General features: G+C 35.4%; 1 protein-coding gene across 1 annotated transcript in view; it reads right to left on the bottom strand.

The window, feature by feature from the left end:
* The window catches only part of FAM3D (FAM3 metabolism regulating signaling molecule D), a 50,348-nt gene extending 33,999 nt beyond the window's left edge, over window positions 1-16,349 (bottom strand). Inside the window, exons 1-4 of the mRNA XM_053688981.1 lie at window positions 16,246-16,349; window positions 12,694-12,717; window positions 10,863-10,986; window positions 5,586-5,644 (exon numbers count right to left, since the gene is read on the bottom strand). Coding sequence (XP_053544956.1) covers window positions 5,586-5,644; window positions 10,863-10,986; window positions 12,694-12,717; window positions 16,246-16,276 — 238 coding nt within the window. The 5' untranslated portion in view covers window positions 16,277-16,349. The remainder of the gene's footprint in view (window positions 1-5,585; window positions 5,645-10,862; window positions 10,987-12,693; window positions 12,718-16,245) is intronic.
* Between the last annotated feature and the right edge of the window lie 2,899 nt (window positions 16,350-19,248).

The following is a 19,248-nucleotide window of genomic DNA, read 5'->3' as shown; positions in this document are numbered from 1 at the left end:
CAATCAGTGTCCTCTCAACAAGAACTGATGGAAGATCTCCAGGATAAATTGGAAGATCTGGAAAACAGGAGCAGAAGGAACAATATACGCCTCAAAGGAGTTCCAGAAGAAGTGAGCCCTACAGAACTCCCAGCTTATCTCACTCAACTCTTCATGCAGATTACAAACTCCCCAGCTGATTATATCTTCCATATTGAGAGAGCACATAGGGCATTAAAAGCCAAACCCAAAACAGGTCTTCCCCCAAGAGACATTATTATCAAACTAACCTTCTTCCCAGATAGAGAGAAAATTCTACAAGCGGCCAGGAAACATCCCACATATAAACATCAAGGCAACGTGATACAATTCTACCAGGATCTCAGTGTCAGGACATTACAAAGGAGGAGTGCCCTTCGTCCTCTCACTACTCTACTCCGGAAACACCAGATTTTATACAGATGGGGATTTCCATTTGCTTTACACATTACAAAAGACTCTAAAACAATTAACTTAAAGACCCAGAAGACATTCCTGAAATTTGCAAGATTTTGGCTTTGGAGACACCTATTACCCCAACCACAGAACTGAACCCAGAGAAGAATAAAAACCCAAGCAGACCACCAGATCCATCTAAATGGCAGAATATCAACTATAAAAAACAAAAAACTAAAGAAACAAGAGGGAAAACATCATAGATGACAGCATCTCCTTCTTGAAGACTTTTCTTTCTTTTCTTAGAGTCTGAGAGGTGGGAAGGCTGACAAAAGAAACACTAAATGAAGATAATTCTGGACATCCATTACACTATCTGAAATCACTGTTTTAGGTTTCCTTCCCCGAGAGGCGTGGTCCTCTCCATTGACATTCCTTCTCAGAGACTCTCACTAATCTATTGATATAGATGTAATAAGATGTTGCGGGGCCTTTAGTTTCCCCCAGAGTATAATAATATAAGTTAATTTATTTTATAACTTGTTCCTATGTTATTCCAAAGTTCAACCATTAAGGGTCCTACTGTTGGAGACCCGGAAATATTGCTTTTTATGTTATTAACACTGTTTTTTTCTTCTAGCTCCCTCCCCATCCCCAGTGACGACACAGAAAAGTTCACCATATACACTTCCAAGTACCTGCACTCTATACCATTAGATTTCCAGACCAGAGATCCACAGGTAACAATCTTCCTTTTGCACCAGTCCACAATAGATACAATAACATGATCCCTAGGATAAAGATATTGTCCCATAATGTAAGGGGACTAAATACTGACGTAAAACGACGCATGGCAATGTCACAATATACCTCCCTACATGCCAATATATTATTTCTCCAAGAGACCCACCTACTTAACGATAGAATTCCAAAGTATTGGGCAAAACATTTTAATTCCCACTTCCACTCCACAACAACAACTAAAAAAAGAGGCACATCTATCCTTATCCACTCCTCACTTAATTTCATAAAAGAAGAGGTAATTGCAGACACTGAAGGGAGGTATATAATAGTTAAAGGGAGAATATTAGACACTGAAATTACTCTATGCAATGTTTATGCACCGAACGAAAACCAACATAACTTTTTTCAACATATATCATATCTACTCACACAATGGTCCCATACTAAAATATTTATGGCAGGAGACTTTAATATCACAATGCTAAATATCGAACCCACAGCAAAAAGACCCTTAACCAACAAACAAACCAGACATAACCGTATTGTCAAAACAATACAAGACACATTACTACCTCACTCCCTGATAGATACATGGACCACGCTTTATGGCCTGACTAATGACACTACGTTTTATTCAGCGCCACATAAATCCTACATCAGATTGGATTACATATATGTAAGTCAAATACTGCAACCTCTGTTACACGGTTCACAGATCCATGCTTGTGTGTGGTCTAATCACTCGATCATTACTTTACAGCTAGAGGGACTGTGTGACCCACACAGAAGTAAGACATGGACCTTTGATGGGTCGTGCGTCAGAAACCCCCAGACACATGACAATATAATTAGACTTCTCACTGAATACTGGAGTATTAATACTGATACAGTGACTAATCCAGGGATCACGTGGGCGGCCCACAAAGCAGTATTAAGGGGGATACTTATTAAGGAGAAAGCAATACAAACTAGAAAGTACAGACAACAGTTAAAACAACTTCATACAGAAATCGAAGACTTAGAAAAGAAGCATAGACTTATTAGAACAACGGCCATTCAGAAAACTCTCCAATCCAAAAGAACTGCCCTAGCCACTCTTCTACAATCTCGTGCCATTAGAGCCAGTCAAAGTTATCAGGCACAATACTTTTTATTCGCAAATAAACCAGACAGATACATGGCGCATAAAATCCAAGAAAGATGTAAAGCCTCAGTTATTTCCTCAATAGAGACATCTAGTGACTCAGTGACCTCACACCCCCAAGAAATAGTAGACACCTTCGCAACTTACTATGGGGAACTATATGATGGCAAAAAGATCTCACATGATAAAGAGACAGAGGAACTAACCTCAACCTTTCTCAGTCAAGATCTATTGCAGACTCTTTCTGAGGAACAGAGAGAACCCCTAAATGCCCCCATATCCTCTATGGAGGTGCTTGGGGCTATCAGAGACCTCAAACCAGGGAAGGCGGCGGGACCGGACGGATTCCCCGGCGAATACTATAAGCTATTTAAAGGCATACTAATCCCACATCTAGTTAAAATATGTAACTATATTATGGAGGGAGGGGTCATTCCACCAGAGCTCCTGACTGCAAAGATAGTAGTAATTCCTAAACCTGGGAAGGATCACAAAAAATGCCAAAACTACCGCCCAATATCCCTGATTAATCAGGACCTTAAAATTTTTACTAAAATATTAGCAAACCGGCTCAAACATATCATACCCCACCTGGTACACCCGGATCAGGTGGGTTTTATCAAAGGTCGAGAAGCCCCAGACAATATACGCAAAGTAACTAACCTGGTACAGGCCCTGACAGAATCAAAAACGCCTTCTCTGCTCCTATCATTGGATGCGGAGAAGGCGTTTGATCGCATTGACTGGGGATATATGTTTTCGGTGTTACATAAGATGGGGTTTGAGGGAGCCATTATGAAAGCATTGAGGGCCATCTATTCCACGCCGGGAGCTCAGGTCTCATCAGCGGGATATAAATCTCAGCACTTCCCAATTCGTAATGGAACCAGACAGGAGTGCCCCCTGTCTCCATTGCTTTTTGCTCTTTGCATAGAGCCCCTAGCTGCTAAAATTCGTTCACAGACAGATATAACAGGACTTAAGACAAATAAGATGGAATATAAAATGGCCTTATTTGCGGACGACATACTCTTGACTTTGACGAACCCCCTAATCTCATTACCTATTCTCCACCAAACACTAGACACATTCTCATCTATTTCGGGATTTAAGATTAATGCAGAGAAATGTGAGGCTCTCCCCATAGCGATCCCTCGACAGACACAGGAGATACTAGAAACAAATTTTCACTTTAAATGGATGAAGCATACTCTAAAATACCTAGGGATCCACCTCCCCTCCTCCCCGACACTACTGTATAAAGTTAACTATCCTCCGCTGTTCAGGCAGATTAGGAAAGACATAGCAAAATGGAAAACTTACAAGTTCTCGTGGCTGGGCAGAGTGGCCTCGGTTAAGATGAACATCCTGCCAAGGATACTATATTTATTTAGAACCCTTCCTGTTAAAATGGTTAAAACAGATTTAGAGACAATACAAAAAGACATACTAGGCTATATCAGAGGAGACAAAACAAATAGAATAGCGAGGCCAGTTTTATACAGACATAAAAATCTAGGAGGTATTGGGGTCCCTAATCTATTAGAATATTATAATGCTGCCAGATTAGCACAAGTTAGCCTCTTATTGAAAAGGAACACAGAGGTCATATGGCCCACTTTAGAAGCGACTTTAGGAGGATGGGACGAGACTGACGCTATACTTTGGGACCCGGAGAAAACACAGCCCTCTAGTGAGACAGATAAACCTTATACTACAAATCTCACTATAAACACTTGGAAAAAAACAAGTAATAAATTTAAGCTTCTACCACAATACTCCCTATACATCCTGATAAGATATATCTTACCTGAAGAACTCAGGGCTCAAATACAGAAATGGGAAAACAAGGGATTGTATAAAGTAGCAGACTTTCTGGAAGACGGAGCTATACTATCCTTCATTCAGTTGCAGACAAAACTGAGCCCCCTTAAACTTCATTGGTATCTATATTTGCAGATACAATCCGCAATGCACTCATATATAAGGAAAACTAGAGATGGCCACACAACACCATTAGAAGACATGTGTAAAACAAAGGACTGTACTAGACACACTATATCCATTCTCTATATAGCCATACAGGATTCACAGATCACGACCAAAACCACTACTATGTTGGCATGGGAGAGGGAACTACATATTAGTAAAGACAACAAAGAATGGGAATCAATATTTCAAAGGGCAGACAAAGGACTCCTAAGTGTGGACCTAAAGGAAAATATTACTAAGACTATACACCGCTGGTACCTGACACCCACTAGAACGGCCCATATGCATGCACAGGGAAACCCACTGTGTTACAGAGGGTGCAGAGAAAGAGGAACATATAGACATATGTGGTGGGACTGCGGAGTAATCTCAGGTCTATGGAAAACTCTATCTTCTTTCCTTAGTCGGATCCTGAACGAAAAGATAGATCTCACAATTCAACAGGCCTTATTGCACATTCCTATCAATAGATTTAACAAGCACATAAATACATTTATTAGGATAGTATGTACAGTCACCCGGACATGTATAGCCAGGTACTGGAAGACAGGTAGCCCCACCTGGACAGAGGTATACAATAAAATTCAGTACACGTATAACATGTACGACTTAACCTTAGACAATAAGGAAGTAGTCCAGGCAATATGGTACTATTGGATAGCGAAATGAAGGTTAGACACTTGAAACTAATGGAAAAGTCAACCTTAGGTGATTATTCTGCACATCGATTCCTCTATCTATCGCAGTATACATAACAAACACTGAGACAAAATGTGTCGTCACCCCCCCTCCCCGTCCCTTCCCCCTTTGACCCTTGATAACCTATTTTACCTAACCTTACCTCCCCTTAGAGTTGTATTCTTTAATAGTTCAGCAGTATGTGACTTGAGTGGGTTAGCTCAGATCGACTTAAAAGTTTTGGTGGGGTTCAGCGGAGGGCAAGCCTTCTATCAGACACAAGTACTATACTATCTCTTACCAAGGATTGCACGACAGTATGAAGATAAGGTATTTAATCTCTAACTGCTAACCCTCCATAGTTGTGTAAATTTCAGTAGCAATGACTGAGCTATTATAATAATTATTAACTGTAGCATATACTGTTTAGAAATGTTTACGTACAAACCTACACTCTGGATCCCATAATCATTGAGATCGCTGCAGAGGAAGGTATTTCTGTTTCTGTAAATGTTTATTATTTATGAAAAATAAAAAAATATTCAAACATAAATGTGTAAGATATGCGGATACTCACATAATACAAACAGGTATCTTTCTCCATGCAACTTACCATTTATTAATGCAATGTTCAATCCTCTACCGATGTTGCTTCTCACACCACTCATTATACTGAAGTAACAAAAATAATAAGAAAATACGTTATATGCTTTAAATTTAAACCTCTAAATACCAATGCATCAACTGTTTCAATCCTAAAAGATAATATGCTGTAGCAACACAAGGATTCCTGTGTATATTTGCTTAACACATCCAATCAGTTTTCAGCTTTAACAATACCATTCAACATTTCTCAGACACTGCTCGGACAGGGAGATCTAAGATGTGTGTAGTGGGCGGAGCCAAGTGTTTTCTGGGTGTGGTCACAAGGTATTGGGTATATATTGGATAGGGCTGGATTTGCCATGGGAGGGGGTTATGAGCAGAGAGTTGTAGCTTCTGGTTTCATTTTGGAAACCAAGATATTTGATGAAAGGCTGTGTGGGGGATAGAACAGCCGAACTTCCAAACCATGGACATCCCACTAGGAGCCCTAAATTTGCTGCATGCTTCCCACCCCAGTTATTGTGTGTGTTACAATTAAATAATGACAAAGTGCCCTGAGGTTACCACCTTGCCATTCATTCTAATTAGTATATGTTTGCAAATTACATACATAATTATATAGCATAACTCAGAAACTAAGACACTAAGAAATGACTTCCGATTATATATTTTTTAATTTATTTTTTTATTATTGGACATGCTGGTAAATTACAGGCTGGGTGGCAACTAGGGATGAGCGAATGTTTCTAAAAATTCGAGATTTAAAACACATTTTTATACATTCTTTCGAATCAAATTTCAAATGTTTATATAACATTCTAACATTCTATTTTCAAATTTTCGTTTTCAAATTTTTCAATAAAATTTGAAAATAATCGTTAGAATAATAGAATGTTTAGCTATGTATTCATTCAATTTCGAAATGTAATATTCGAATTTGAATGTCACATTCGAATTTGAAAAGTATTTCTAGTTTACAACTGTGTTTAATAAATGTAATATTCGATTTGAATGTGACATTCGAATTCAAAATAGTATTTCTAGTCTAATACTGTGTTTTATAAATGTAATATTCAAATTCGAATGTGATATTCGATTTGAATGTGATATTCGATTTGAATGTGACATTCGAATTCGAAATAGTGTTTCTAGTCTACAATTGTGTTTTAGAAAATGTAATATTCGAATTTGAATGTGACATTCAAAAACTGTAAATAACATTCAAAAATTGAATTTTAAAGAATATTCATTCTTATCAACATTCTATTATGTAAATCGAATTTCTACAATAACATTTGTTCTAACATTCGAATTCAGATATAAACACATTCGCCATAGTGGCAACCCTAGTGCCAAAAAAGGAAAATAAAGGGACATAAAACCCAAAAAATTTCTTTCATGATTCAGATAGAACAACTTTCTAATCTACTTTTATTATCACATTTTCTTTGTTTTCTTGTTATCCTTTATAGAAAAGCAAGAAGGTAAGCTCAGGAGTGTGCACATGTCTGCAGTTTTGAAAAGTTATACATTAGCAAGAGCACTAGAAGGCAGCACTATTTCCTGTCATGTAGAGCTCCAGACATGGGTACACTACCTATATAGATATATCTTCAACAAAGAATAAAAAGTGAACGTAGCAAATTTGATAATAAAAGTAAATTGGAATTTTTTTAAATTGTGTTCTCTAGCTGTATCATGAAATAAGTAATTTGGGATTCATATCCCATTAAATTTAATATTTAGCTTAAAGGGACAGTCTACCATAGAATTGTTATTGTTTTAAAAGATAGATAATCCCTTTATTACCCATTCCCCAGTTTTGCATAACCAACACAGTTATATTAATATACTTTTTACCTCTGTGATTATATTTTGATTCTAGGAACCTTCTTCCAGCTCCCTGATCACATGACTGTGACTATTTATTATCTATTGTCTTGCAGTTAGCATTGTTTTGTGCTAAATCTTAAATAACCCCCTGTGCCTGAACACAGTGTTATCTATATAGCCCACGTGTACTTTCGGTCTCTGTGTTGAAAAGAGAATTAAAAAGCATGTGATAAGAGGCAGCCCTCAAAGGCTTAGAAATTAGCATATGAGCCTACCTAGGTTTAGTTTAAACTAAGAATACCAAGAGAAAAAAGCACATTTGATGATAAAAGTAAATTAGAAAGTTGATTAAAATTAAAAGTCCTATCTGAATAATGAAAGTTTAATTTATACTAGACTGCCCCTTTAATTGGGCATACAATATGAGTCTTGAATCAAGACTAACACTTCCTTTTTGCAAAAAGCTTGCATTGCACAGCACTAAAACTTTACACGGAAACAAAAATCCTAACCAAATAAATGGAAAAATGCAGCACACATGGAATTTGCACATCAAATTTAATAACATATAACAGGAACTATTGTTTTATTTCCAACTTCAAGAAGAGATGGTTATTGAAAGTGCACTAAATATGTTCAAAAAGGAAATAATCATTTGGGTTGATGGATAAATATAGCTGCTATAGAGTGCCAGTGCCGGGGTTTAAAAAAAACTTTTTGGAGAACAATGTGTCGGACTATGGGGTGTTCCCTACTTTTAACCACTAAAAAGGAACATGAAACCCAAATTGTATTGTATAATCATTAAACATGGAAACAAAATAGCAAAAATGAAAAATCATGTTGAAATAATGCAGGAAAAACTATTTATGGTGTACAGTAGAAATCATAACACACCGCACATTTACACTTATCTCCTTTGTATTCCTATACACAGCACCCAAAATGCTAATATCTGTAGTGTCAATGGGAACCCAACATAAATATTTATTATTATACCTCCATGATTATCTCCCTGGCTTTTGCTAAATAATCACTAATCATATTTATAGAGAAGAAATTAATTATATTTTCATAAATACAATGTGTAACATGTTCTTTCCAACCCAGAAAGTGTGTGTGGGGGGGGGGGGGGTCTAAAATAGTCCCTTTTTTCCGTATTTTTTTTTTCTCAAAACATTTTTATGAAAATGTTTAAGTTTTTTTCCCACATAAGATAAAAACAAATCCACAACTCCTAAATTTAAAGGGCCATGATACCCAAATGTTAAAGCACATGAAAGTGATGCAGCATAGCTGCAAAAAGCCGACTAGAAAATATCACCTGAACATCTCTATGTAAAAAAGAAAGATACTTTAAAAGGACAGTATAGACTCATTTTCATATAACTGCATGTAATAGACACTACTATAAAGAATAAGATGCACAGATACTGATATAAAAATCCAGTATAAAATGGTTTAAAAACTTACTTAGAAGCTCTCAGTTTAACTCTATTGAAAAGGTAGCTGGAAAGCCCACTGCAAGTGGCAAATAAGACACTTCCCCCCCTCCCCCTTCTTTTGCATATGAAAAGACCCTTTACACAAACAGGAGCAAGCTGGAGAAGGTAGCTGACGGTATTCACATAAAACTTTGGGGCTTGGTTAGGAGTCTGAAAATCAGAGCAATGTTATTTAAAAATAAGCAAAACTATACATTTAAAAAAAAAAAAAACTTTATGGGCTATATAAATAGATCTTCTACAAAACATTTATGCAAAGAAAAACTGAGTGTATGATGTCCCTTTAAGCAGCCAGTCAGCCCCTTTCAGTGGGTTTCTTAGGCTTATCTCATTAACAGTATTAAACTGGGAGCTTCTAAGTAAGTTTTTAAAAGGTTTTACACTGGATTTTTATATTAGTATCTCTGCATATTATTCATTATATTAGAGCAACTACGTAGTTCAAAGGAGTCAGAATAAATTACCTTACAGTAAGCAGGGGAACTGCTCTGATGTCTCCTCCAGAACCAGTGAACTGCCTAGCAGAATGCTAGCAGTGAGTAAATACATCAAAAGATATTCCCTTTAATGCGCCATTATACACTCATTTTTTCTTTGCATAAATGTTTTGTAGATGATCTATTTATATAGCCCATAAAGTTTTTTTGTTTTTTTAAATGTATAGTTTTGCTTATTTTTATATAACATTGCTCTGATTTTCAGACTCCTAACCAAGCCCCAAAGATTTAGGAGTATACCGATGTATACCTACTCCAGCTTGATTTTATATGTGTCTTTGGGTCTTTTCATATGCAAAGGAGAGGGGGGGTCTGATATTTCCCACTTGCAGTGGGTGTTCCAATAACATTTTAAACAGAGCTAAACTGGAAGCTTCTAAATAAGTTTTTAAATGGTTTTATACTAGATTTTTATATTAGTATCTGTGCATATTATTCTTTATAGTAGTGTCTATTACATGCAGTTAAATGAAAATTGGTGTATACTGCCCCTTTAAGTAGGTTCTATGAAATCTCATAAGATCACAGCAAAGGCAAAACATTTCCTCTGCTGGTGCTGATTGGCAGCTGAAGTATAACTGTTTACACAACACTTACTCTGCTGAGCTGAGGAAATTGTGAGGTAAAATATCTTCCTTTTTTTACATACAGTAGAGATGTTCAGGCGATATTTTCTTCTCAGATTTTTTTTTACAGCTATACTGCATCACTTCCAAGTGATTTAGCATATGAGTTTTATGTCCCTTTAAATTTGGACATTGTAGTTTTAGGCTAATTTTTGTTTAAAGAAAATAGATTAAATCGTATTTAAAAAAGCACAGATACAAAATACACACACACACACACACACACATATATATATATATACACACCGGTATATACACACACACACACACATATATATATACATACATACACACATGTGTACATATATATATATATATATATATATATATATATATATATATATATAAATATATATATATATACACATACATACATACACAGTGTGTGTATATATATATATATATATATATATATATATATATATATATATATATATATATATATATAAGGCTCTGTCACAATTTATTAAAGGAATACTGAACCCAATTTTTTTCTTTATTTGAAAAAGAAGGCATCTAACCTTTTTATGGTTCAGCACTTTTTTCATTGGCGGATGAATTTATCCACCAATCAGCAAGAACAACCCAGGTTGTTCCCCAAAAATGGGCTGGCATCTAAACTTACATTCTTGCATTTCAAATAAAGATACCAAGTGAATGAAGAAAATTTGATAATAGGAGTAAATTAGAAAGTGGCTTAAAATGTCATGCTTTATCTGAATCACAAAAGAAAAAATTTCGGTTCAGTGTCCCTTTAACCTGTGATTTTTTTTTTTGATTTTTTTTTTGCTAAAAACCTTTTTCGTGTCTGAAGCATACTTACATTTTGTCTTCGAAACAGATAGAAGGTCCAACAACATTTGCCGCACCGCTTACAATTTTAAATGCAAAGTAACCACTTGGACAAGTTTTTTCATTTCTACATTTGTTATGTATTTTTTTCTGTGCTAGAAAAACAGAATAGAGAAACAATGTTTAGAGTTAAGTCTTTTAACTGACCCATGCAGTACTGTTTATCATTATGCTCATTCTGAAATTACTATGCGTACCCAACATATTCTCTTTGTTTTCAATTCAAACAGAATTATATGTGGCTTCTCACAATGCTATAATATCTGCATGTTGATTAACAAATTATTATTAAGGGTAGTTAATCAGTAACTAACCAATCAGAGTGATTACATTAATTAAATAGCAGGGAAGCTGTGTTAGGCTTTAGCTTATAGCAAGGAAGGGGACATTTCTTGCTGTGATCCTGAAAGTGTCTGAAAATGGACTTTTAGAATAAAACACTAGAGTGTAATCGTTTTATTATTATTATTATTATTATTATTATTATTATTATTGACATGTGTTAGGTTTTATATTGGGTTATGTATGGAGTCCCATGGGTCACAGCTGGTCTAGGTGGAAATTAGTTAATTGTATTTATTTATGATAGAGGTCCAGTGCAGATTAGAAAATTAGTATTGGGTGGTCTAATTAAAGGGACACGAAACACAAAATGTTCCTTTCATGAGTCAGATAATTCAAATCAGCCAATAGAATCAAAGCTTTTTCCTTTCATTATATTGGCTAATTTGAATTTGAAGATTCAAATCAGCCAATAGGAATGCAAAGGTACTCCCATATAAAAAGGGGTACCTCACATTCACTATTGTTGAGTACCAACTTTGGGTTTAGTGTTAGTTTTTTGGGGTGGTTTTCATTTTTATAGATTAGGGTTTTTAGTTTTTTGGGCAGCTAAAGAGCAGAATGCAATTTTAAGGGCAATGCCCATCCAAATGCCCTTTTCAGGGTACTTAGTAATTTAGGGGGGGTAGATATTTGTTTATTTTGGGGGGTTGGGGGGTATAATGTTAGATTGATTAGTGGGGTTTTTGACTAAAGAGCTGATCGCTTTAGGGCAATGCCCTACAAAAGGCCCTTTTAAGGGCTATTGATATTTTATTTTTAGAATAGGGTTCTTTTTATTTTTATTTTTTTTATTTTTTTAAGGGGTATTAGAATAGGATTAAGTTATTTTATTATTTTTTTTATTTTCTGTAATGTTAGGATTTTTTATTTTTGTAACGTTATGGTTTTTTATTTTTGTAATGTTAGGTTTTTTTATTTTTGTAATGTTAGGTTTTTTTAAAGGTAAGATTAGGTTTTATTTATTTTTACAGGTAAGTTTTTTTTATGGTAGTTAGAATTTATTTTGTAATTTTGGGTCTTATACTTTGGGTTAAGTTAGGGGGTGTTAGTTTAGGGGTTAAGATGATAGTTTATGACTTTGTGATGTGGGGGGATGGCGGTTTAGGGGTAAATAGTTTATTTATGAGTGTAACTGTACTTTGTAATGTATTTTTTATGTGTTTTGTGCAATTTTTTAGTTTTGGAAACCAGTTAACCACAGCTCTAAGATTGAGGTAAGGATTGAAGCATAAAAGGCACAACTTCGCTTAACTTGTAATATCAGCAAATTTTAAATGGCTTGCAAAAAGGCGCTTGTGCTAGTGCAAAATCGTTTGCGCCTCACTTGTTATCTAGCCCATAGAGTTCCAAAGTGAATGGTGCAAATATTACGTGTTAACAAAATAGAGGATGTAATTTTTTGTACTACAATATAATAATAAAAAATAAATAAAGCATTTGATGAATTTACTACTTACATTCTTTTTCTTCTGAATTTTCACCTATATAAAAAAATACAACAAAAAAACTATGTATTAGAACAGTAGTTTTCAAACTTTTTCCAACCACCACCCCCTTGGTCCATAAACTCAACCTCACCACCCTCTAGGTAATCCCGTAAAAATATTATGTTTTGCTATAAATGAGAATAAAACCCCCCAAAAAATTATCTCATGATTCAGAGAGTAGAATTTTAAACTATTTTCAATATACTTCTATTATCTCATTTGCTTTGTTCTTTTGATATCCTTTATTGAAAAGCATACCCAGGTAGCCTCAATGAGCGGCAGGAGTTATCTGCTTATTGGTGTCTGCACATATATGACACTTGTTTTTTGGCTCATGAGATGTGTTTGGCTAGCTCTTGGTTAGGAATCTGAAAATCAGCTCAATGTTATTAAAAAATCAATTGTTACAAAAACACTCCCAGATGGGCTATATAAATGAATCATCTACAAAACATTTATGCAAACAAAAATCTGGTGTACATGTCCATTTAAAGGGATAGCCTAGTCAAAATAAAATGTTCCTGATTCAGAAAGAGCATGCAATTTTAAGCAACTTTCTAATTTACTCCTATTATCAATTTTTCTTTAATCTCTTGGTATCTTTATTTGAAAAAGCAAGATTGTAAGCTAGAGCCAGCCCATTTTCGGTTCAGCACCTGGGTCTAACTGTAGCCACAGATCAGCAAGCGCTACCCAGGTGGACCAAAAATAGGTCGATCCCTAAGCTTACATTCTTTGCTTTTCAAATAAAGATACCAAGAGAACGAAGGACACTTGATAATAGGAGTAAATTAGAAAGTTGCTTAAAATTGCATGCTCTATCTGAATCAGGAACATTTTATTTTGACTAGACTATCCCTTTAAATGGACATGTACACCAGATTTTTGTTTGCATAAATGTTTTGTAGATGATTCATTTATATAGCCCATCTGGGAGTGTTTTTGTAACAATTGATTTTTTAATAACATTGAGCTGATTTTCAGATTCCTAACCAAGAGCCACAAAAGTATCAGATGTAGACTGATGTCTACAGATTCTTGCGTACGCCTGTTTGTATAATGGGTCTTTTAATGTGCAGGGAAGGGGGATGTATGATCTTCCTGCTTTTTCAGCCCCTTTAAGTGGGTGTCCCAGTTTAACCTTATCAACAGTGCTAAACTAAGTTTTTAAAAGGTTTTATACTGGATTTTTAGATCAGTATCTGTGCATATTTTTATTTACAAGGAGTGTCTATTACATGCAGATATATGCAAATGAGTGTATACTGTCACTTTAAGTAAAAGTTGTATCAACTAAAACTAAAGCTTATGACCACTCTAAATAATATAAGTATGCTACTTGTATTTTATCTCAATGTTATAACATTGGGTTTTTTTTTTTGTTTTTTTGCTTATTACTCATGATGTAATGCCAAAGGATTGTTTAAAAGGGTATAAATACCCCTTACCTAAAATTATAAGGGGGTAGAAAAGATTATTGGAACAAAAATGCTGTCAGACTGTCTGGTATGGTATAATATTTATTTATATGCAAGCATAATTAAAGTATTGTAACTTTGCCATGTTGGGTTCATATGTTTTTTTTTGTTTTTGCATTTTTGTATTATAATACTGCATATTCGCAACAAATATATTTTTTATATTTTTTTCTCTCATGCCTTTTTCTTTATATATTGTACTCAAAATCTGTCATAAGTTATAACACAATTTTCACTTATAAAATATTAGAGGTAGGTGCCTGGAATTTAGATTGCAGAATAACCTCTCTCCAAAGTCATTATAATTGGAAAATGGTATGAACCGTTTCAGCATGCTCTATCTTAAAGGGACACTGAACCTAGGGTTGCCACCTGTCCCTTAAAATACAGAACACTTATAAGTTACACATGCTGCAGGGTGTGCAGGGAGGAATATGAATAGTGCTGTCCAGAAACACAATACATGTTCCTCCCTGCACACCCTGTAGCATGTGTAACTCATAAGTGTCCAGGAAAACATGGCTGAGGTGGCAACCCTAACTGAACCTTTTTTTTTTCTTTTGTGATTCAGATAGAGCATGACATTTTAAGTAACTTTCCAATTTACTCCTATTATCAATTTTCTTCATTCTCTGGGTATCTTTATTTGAAATGCAAGAATGTAAGTTTAGATGCCAGCCCATTTTTGGTGAACAACCTGGGTTGTTCTTGCTGATTGGTGGATAAATTCATCCACCAATAAAAAAAAAAGTGCTGTCCAGAATTCTGAACCAAAAAAGCTTAGATGCCTTCTTTTTCAAATAAAGATAGCAAGAAACCAATGAAAAAATGATGATAGGAGTAAATTAGAAAGTTGCTTAAAATTTCATGCTCCTATCTGAATCATGAAAGAAAAAATTTGGGTTCAGTGTCCCTTTAATCATTAAAGTTTCATTTTAAATTGCCTGTCCCTTTAATAAGTAGTGCTTTTAGCTATGCACCTTAGTTTACCATAGAGTGGCTAAAGTTACTGTACGCTAAAGCTCCCTCTACAGGTGGCCGCCATACAGTACTCAAAACATGTTCTCATGGAAAGGATTTTCATTGGCTCATGAGTGACAATGCCTTGTGAATTACAAATATTAAGGTATTGCACATTTTCTCAAAGAAATCTTGCACTGAAATTAGTAAAGCAAAAACTGCATATGGCCACAGTCTACAAAATTTGGCTAACAAAAGCCAAATTGTTGCACATCCCTACTATATACAGTACATCCTTGTCAATCAAACTTGTCCAGAAGTTATTGTGCATCACTCAGCAGAAAGTATTATATCTGCACAGGGTGTGCATATATGAGGTGGCAATCTATGTGTTAAAAGGACATTAATCACCTCTTTCTTCTTAGTAAATTTGTGCTTTGTCCCACACTCCCTAGTGAGGCCAAATAGCAATTTCTGTACCCAGCAAATGCTGCAGATCAAACAACTGGATTAGGACATTTGCAGTATTTTTAAAAACCTAGGTTTGCTAGGGAGTGTGAGACAAAGCACAATTTATATACAAACATGAGATATGTAATATCCCTCTAAAGCAGTGTTTTTCAACCAGTGTGCCGTGGCACACTAGTGTGCCGTGAGAGATCCTCAGGTGTGCCACGGCAGACTGACAACAGTGTGACATATTTTTTAAACTTTGCTTGTTTTTTACTCCCAGTGCAGGGGTAGTTTGTAGGAGGCATGGCATAACAGCACAATACATACAGAATGTGTGTGTTTGTGTATATATATATGCTGTATTAGGCTACAATGTGTGATTTTTCTTTACATTTTGGGATGGTGGTGTGCCAAAGGATTTTTTAATGTAAAGTGTGCCACGGCAAAAAAAAGTTAAAAATCACTGCTCTAAATAAATCTTTCTGTGAACTCTTTATAATGCAAAATAGTAAGTTGTCCCCATATCCATTGCTAATTTAGAGAACAAGAATCCAAATAAAGGTTTACAAATGTGTATATCTTTACATTGCATCATATATGTACATATTTAACATATGATACTTATCCTTACCTAAAAAGCGTTTAATGTTCTTCATCTCCATCGTTGAGGAGAAAAAAGTCTCTGCAATATACCACGTTGCCAGCAGTGTGAATACAACAACTAAAACTCGTGCAATACCTTGAATAAAAAAAAAGATTTAGTGAAAGTACTGATATATACATATAGGTCAATGTGGGTAAATAATTTCAGTTAGAAACCCAAATTTGTAAAACAGTTAGTGACTGATTATCATATTTGGTACACATTAATTGGTTGCATGGAATATACCAAAAGTAACCTAGATCAATACTAAGGGGCCGGAATATCAAGCTCCAAATGTCCGCCTGCTCTGACGAATCTGCAGGGGTGGCATTGCACAAGCAGTTTACAAGAACTGCTTGTGCAATGATAATTGCTGACAGCGTATGCTACATCGTATCATGTCCGCTCGCACTTTCATAAATCGGCCCCTTAGGGTTGTCTGTTTTACAAATATACATAGTTTTGGTGGTGAATTATAAGAATTTGGACACTTCTGCTATAACAAATGATAGTTACCCCACTACATAATTTTAAAACATGAGACAGATATCTGTAGATAAAAACTCTAAAATTATGCGATGTTCGTCCGGAATTATGGTAGGAAAAATCCTATTGGCTGATGCAATCAGCAAATAGGATTGAAGTTCAATCCTATTGGCTGATCCAATCAGCCAATAGGATTGAGCTTGCATTCTATTGGCTGTTTCAATCAGCCAATAGAATGCGAGCTCAATCCTATTGGCTGATTGTATCAGCCAATAGGACTTTTCCTACCTGATAGAATCCTATCAGCCAATCGGAATTCAAGGGGCGCCATCTTGGATGACGTAATTTAACCCCTTAATGACCGCAGCACTTTTCCATTTTCTGTCCGTTTGGGACCAAGGCTATTTTTACATTTCTGCAGTGTTTGTGTTTAGCTGTAATTTTCCTCTTACTCATTTACTGTACCCACACATATTATATACCGTTTTTCTCGCCATTAAATGGACTTTCTAAAGATACCATTATTTTCATCATATCTTATAATTTACTATAAAAAATTTTATAAAATATGAGGAAAAAATTGAAAAAAACACACTTTTTCTAACTTTGACCCTCAAAATCTCCTATACTTCAACAACTACCAAAAAACTCCCATGCTAAATAGTTTCTAAATTTTGTCCTGAGTTTAGAAATACTCAATGTTTACATGTTCTTTGCTTTTTTTGCAAGTTATAGGGCAATAAGTACAAGTAGCACTTTGCTATTTCCAAAAATTTTTTTAAAAAATTAGCGATAGTTACATTGGAACACTGATATCTGTCAGGAATCCCTGATTAACCCTTCACATATATATATTTTTTAAAAGAACACAACCTAAGGTATTAAACATGGGGTATTTTGACTCTTTCCATGCAACTATTTTACCACCAATCTATGCCAAAGTTTGAAAAAAAAAAAAAAAAGTGGTGATTTTTTGACAAAATAGCAATTCAAGAATACATTTACTGAGAACGTTAAGGGTTACTGCCAAATAACACCCCAATATGTCTTCAGCAGCATCTCCTGAGTACAGTGATACCACCCATGTATAGGTCTGTTGGGTTCTCTGGGGGCTAAAAGGCCTTATTTTTAGGGGGCGCATTCCAGTTTTTTAATTTGGAATTTTCACATCTGTCGTCATGCACCCATGTCCTATTTGGGACATTTCTGAAGCCGGACAATGCAAATTACCCCCATCAAACCATATATTTTTAAAAAGTAGACACCCTAGGGTATTTCAAATGCTGGTATTTTAACACTTTGCATGCACTAATTCAACCACCAGTCTTTGTCAAACTTTTGGGTAGTCATTTTGGTGTGTTATTTTTCACACGCATTGTACTTTAGGCATGGATTCTCAGTTCCTGTTATATGTTACTGACCAAAAACACCTCAATATGTGTTCAACAACAACTTCTGAGTACAGTGATACCCCCCATGTATAGGTGTGTCGGGTTCTCTGGGGGCTAAAAGGCCTTAATTTTAGGGGGCGCATTCCAGTTTTTCAACTTGGAATTTTCACATCTGTCATCATGCACCCATGTCCTATTTGGGACATTTCTGAAGCCGGCCAATGTAAATTACCCCCATCAAACCATATATTTTTGAAAAGTAGACACCCTAGGGTATTTCAAATGCTGGTATTTTAACACTTTCCATGCACTAATTCAACCACTAGTCTTTGTCAAACTTTTAGGTAGTCATTTTTTTGCATTATTTTTCACACACATTGTACTTTAGGCATATATTCTCAGTCCCTGTTATGTGTTACTGCCAAAAAAAACCTCAATATGTATTCAACAACATCTCCTGAGTACAGTGATACCCCCCATGTATAGGTGTGTCGGGTTCTCTGGGGGCTAAAAGGCCTTAATTTTAGGGGGGGCATTCCAGTTTTTCAACTTGGAATTTTCACATCTGTCATCATGCACCCATGTCCTATTTGGGACATTTCTGAAGCCGGGCAATGTAAATTACCCCCATCAAACCATATATTTTTGAAAAGTAGACACCCTAGGGTATTTCAAATGCTGGTATTTTAACGCTTTCCATGCACTAATTCAACCACTAGTCTTTGTCAAACTTTTAGGTAGTCATTTTTTTGCATTATTTTTCACACACATTGTACTTTAGGCATATATTCTCAGTCCCTGTTATGTGTTACTGCCAAAAAAAACCTCAATATGTATTCAACAACATCTCCTGAGTACAGTGATACCCCCCATGTATAGGTGTGTCGGTTTCTCTGGGGGCTAAAAGGCCTTAATTTTAGGGGGGGCATTCCAGTTTTTCAACTTGGAATTTTCACATCTGTCATCATGCACCCATGTCCTATTTGGGACATTTCTGAAGCCGGGCAATGTAAATTACCCCCATCAAACCATATATTTTTGAAAAGTAGACACCCTAGGGTATTTCAAATGCTGGTATTTTAACACTTTCCATGCACTAATTCTTTGTCAAACT

Source organism: Bombina bombina, chromosome 7 (genome assembly GCF_027579735.1).
Source record: "Bombina bombina isolate aBomBom1 chromosome 7, aBomBom1.pri, whole genome shotgun sequence".
Lineage (NCBI taxonomy): Eukaryota > Metazoa > Chordata > Amphibia > Anura > Bombinatoridae > Bombina > Bombina bombina.
Note: the sequence above shows the minus strand (reverse complement) of the source record. Positions and strands in the feature narration are given on the sequence as shown.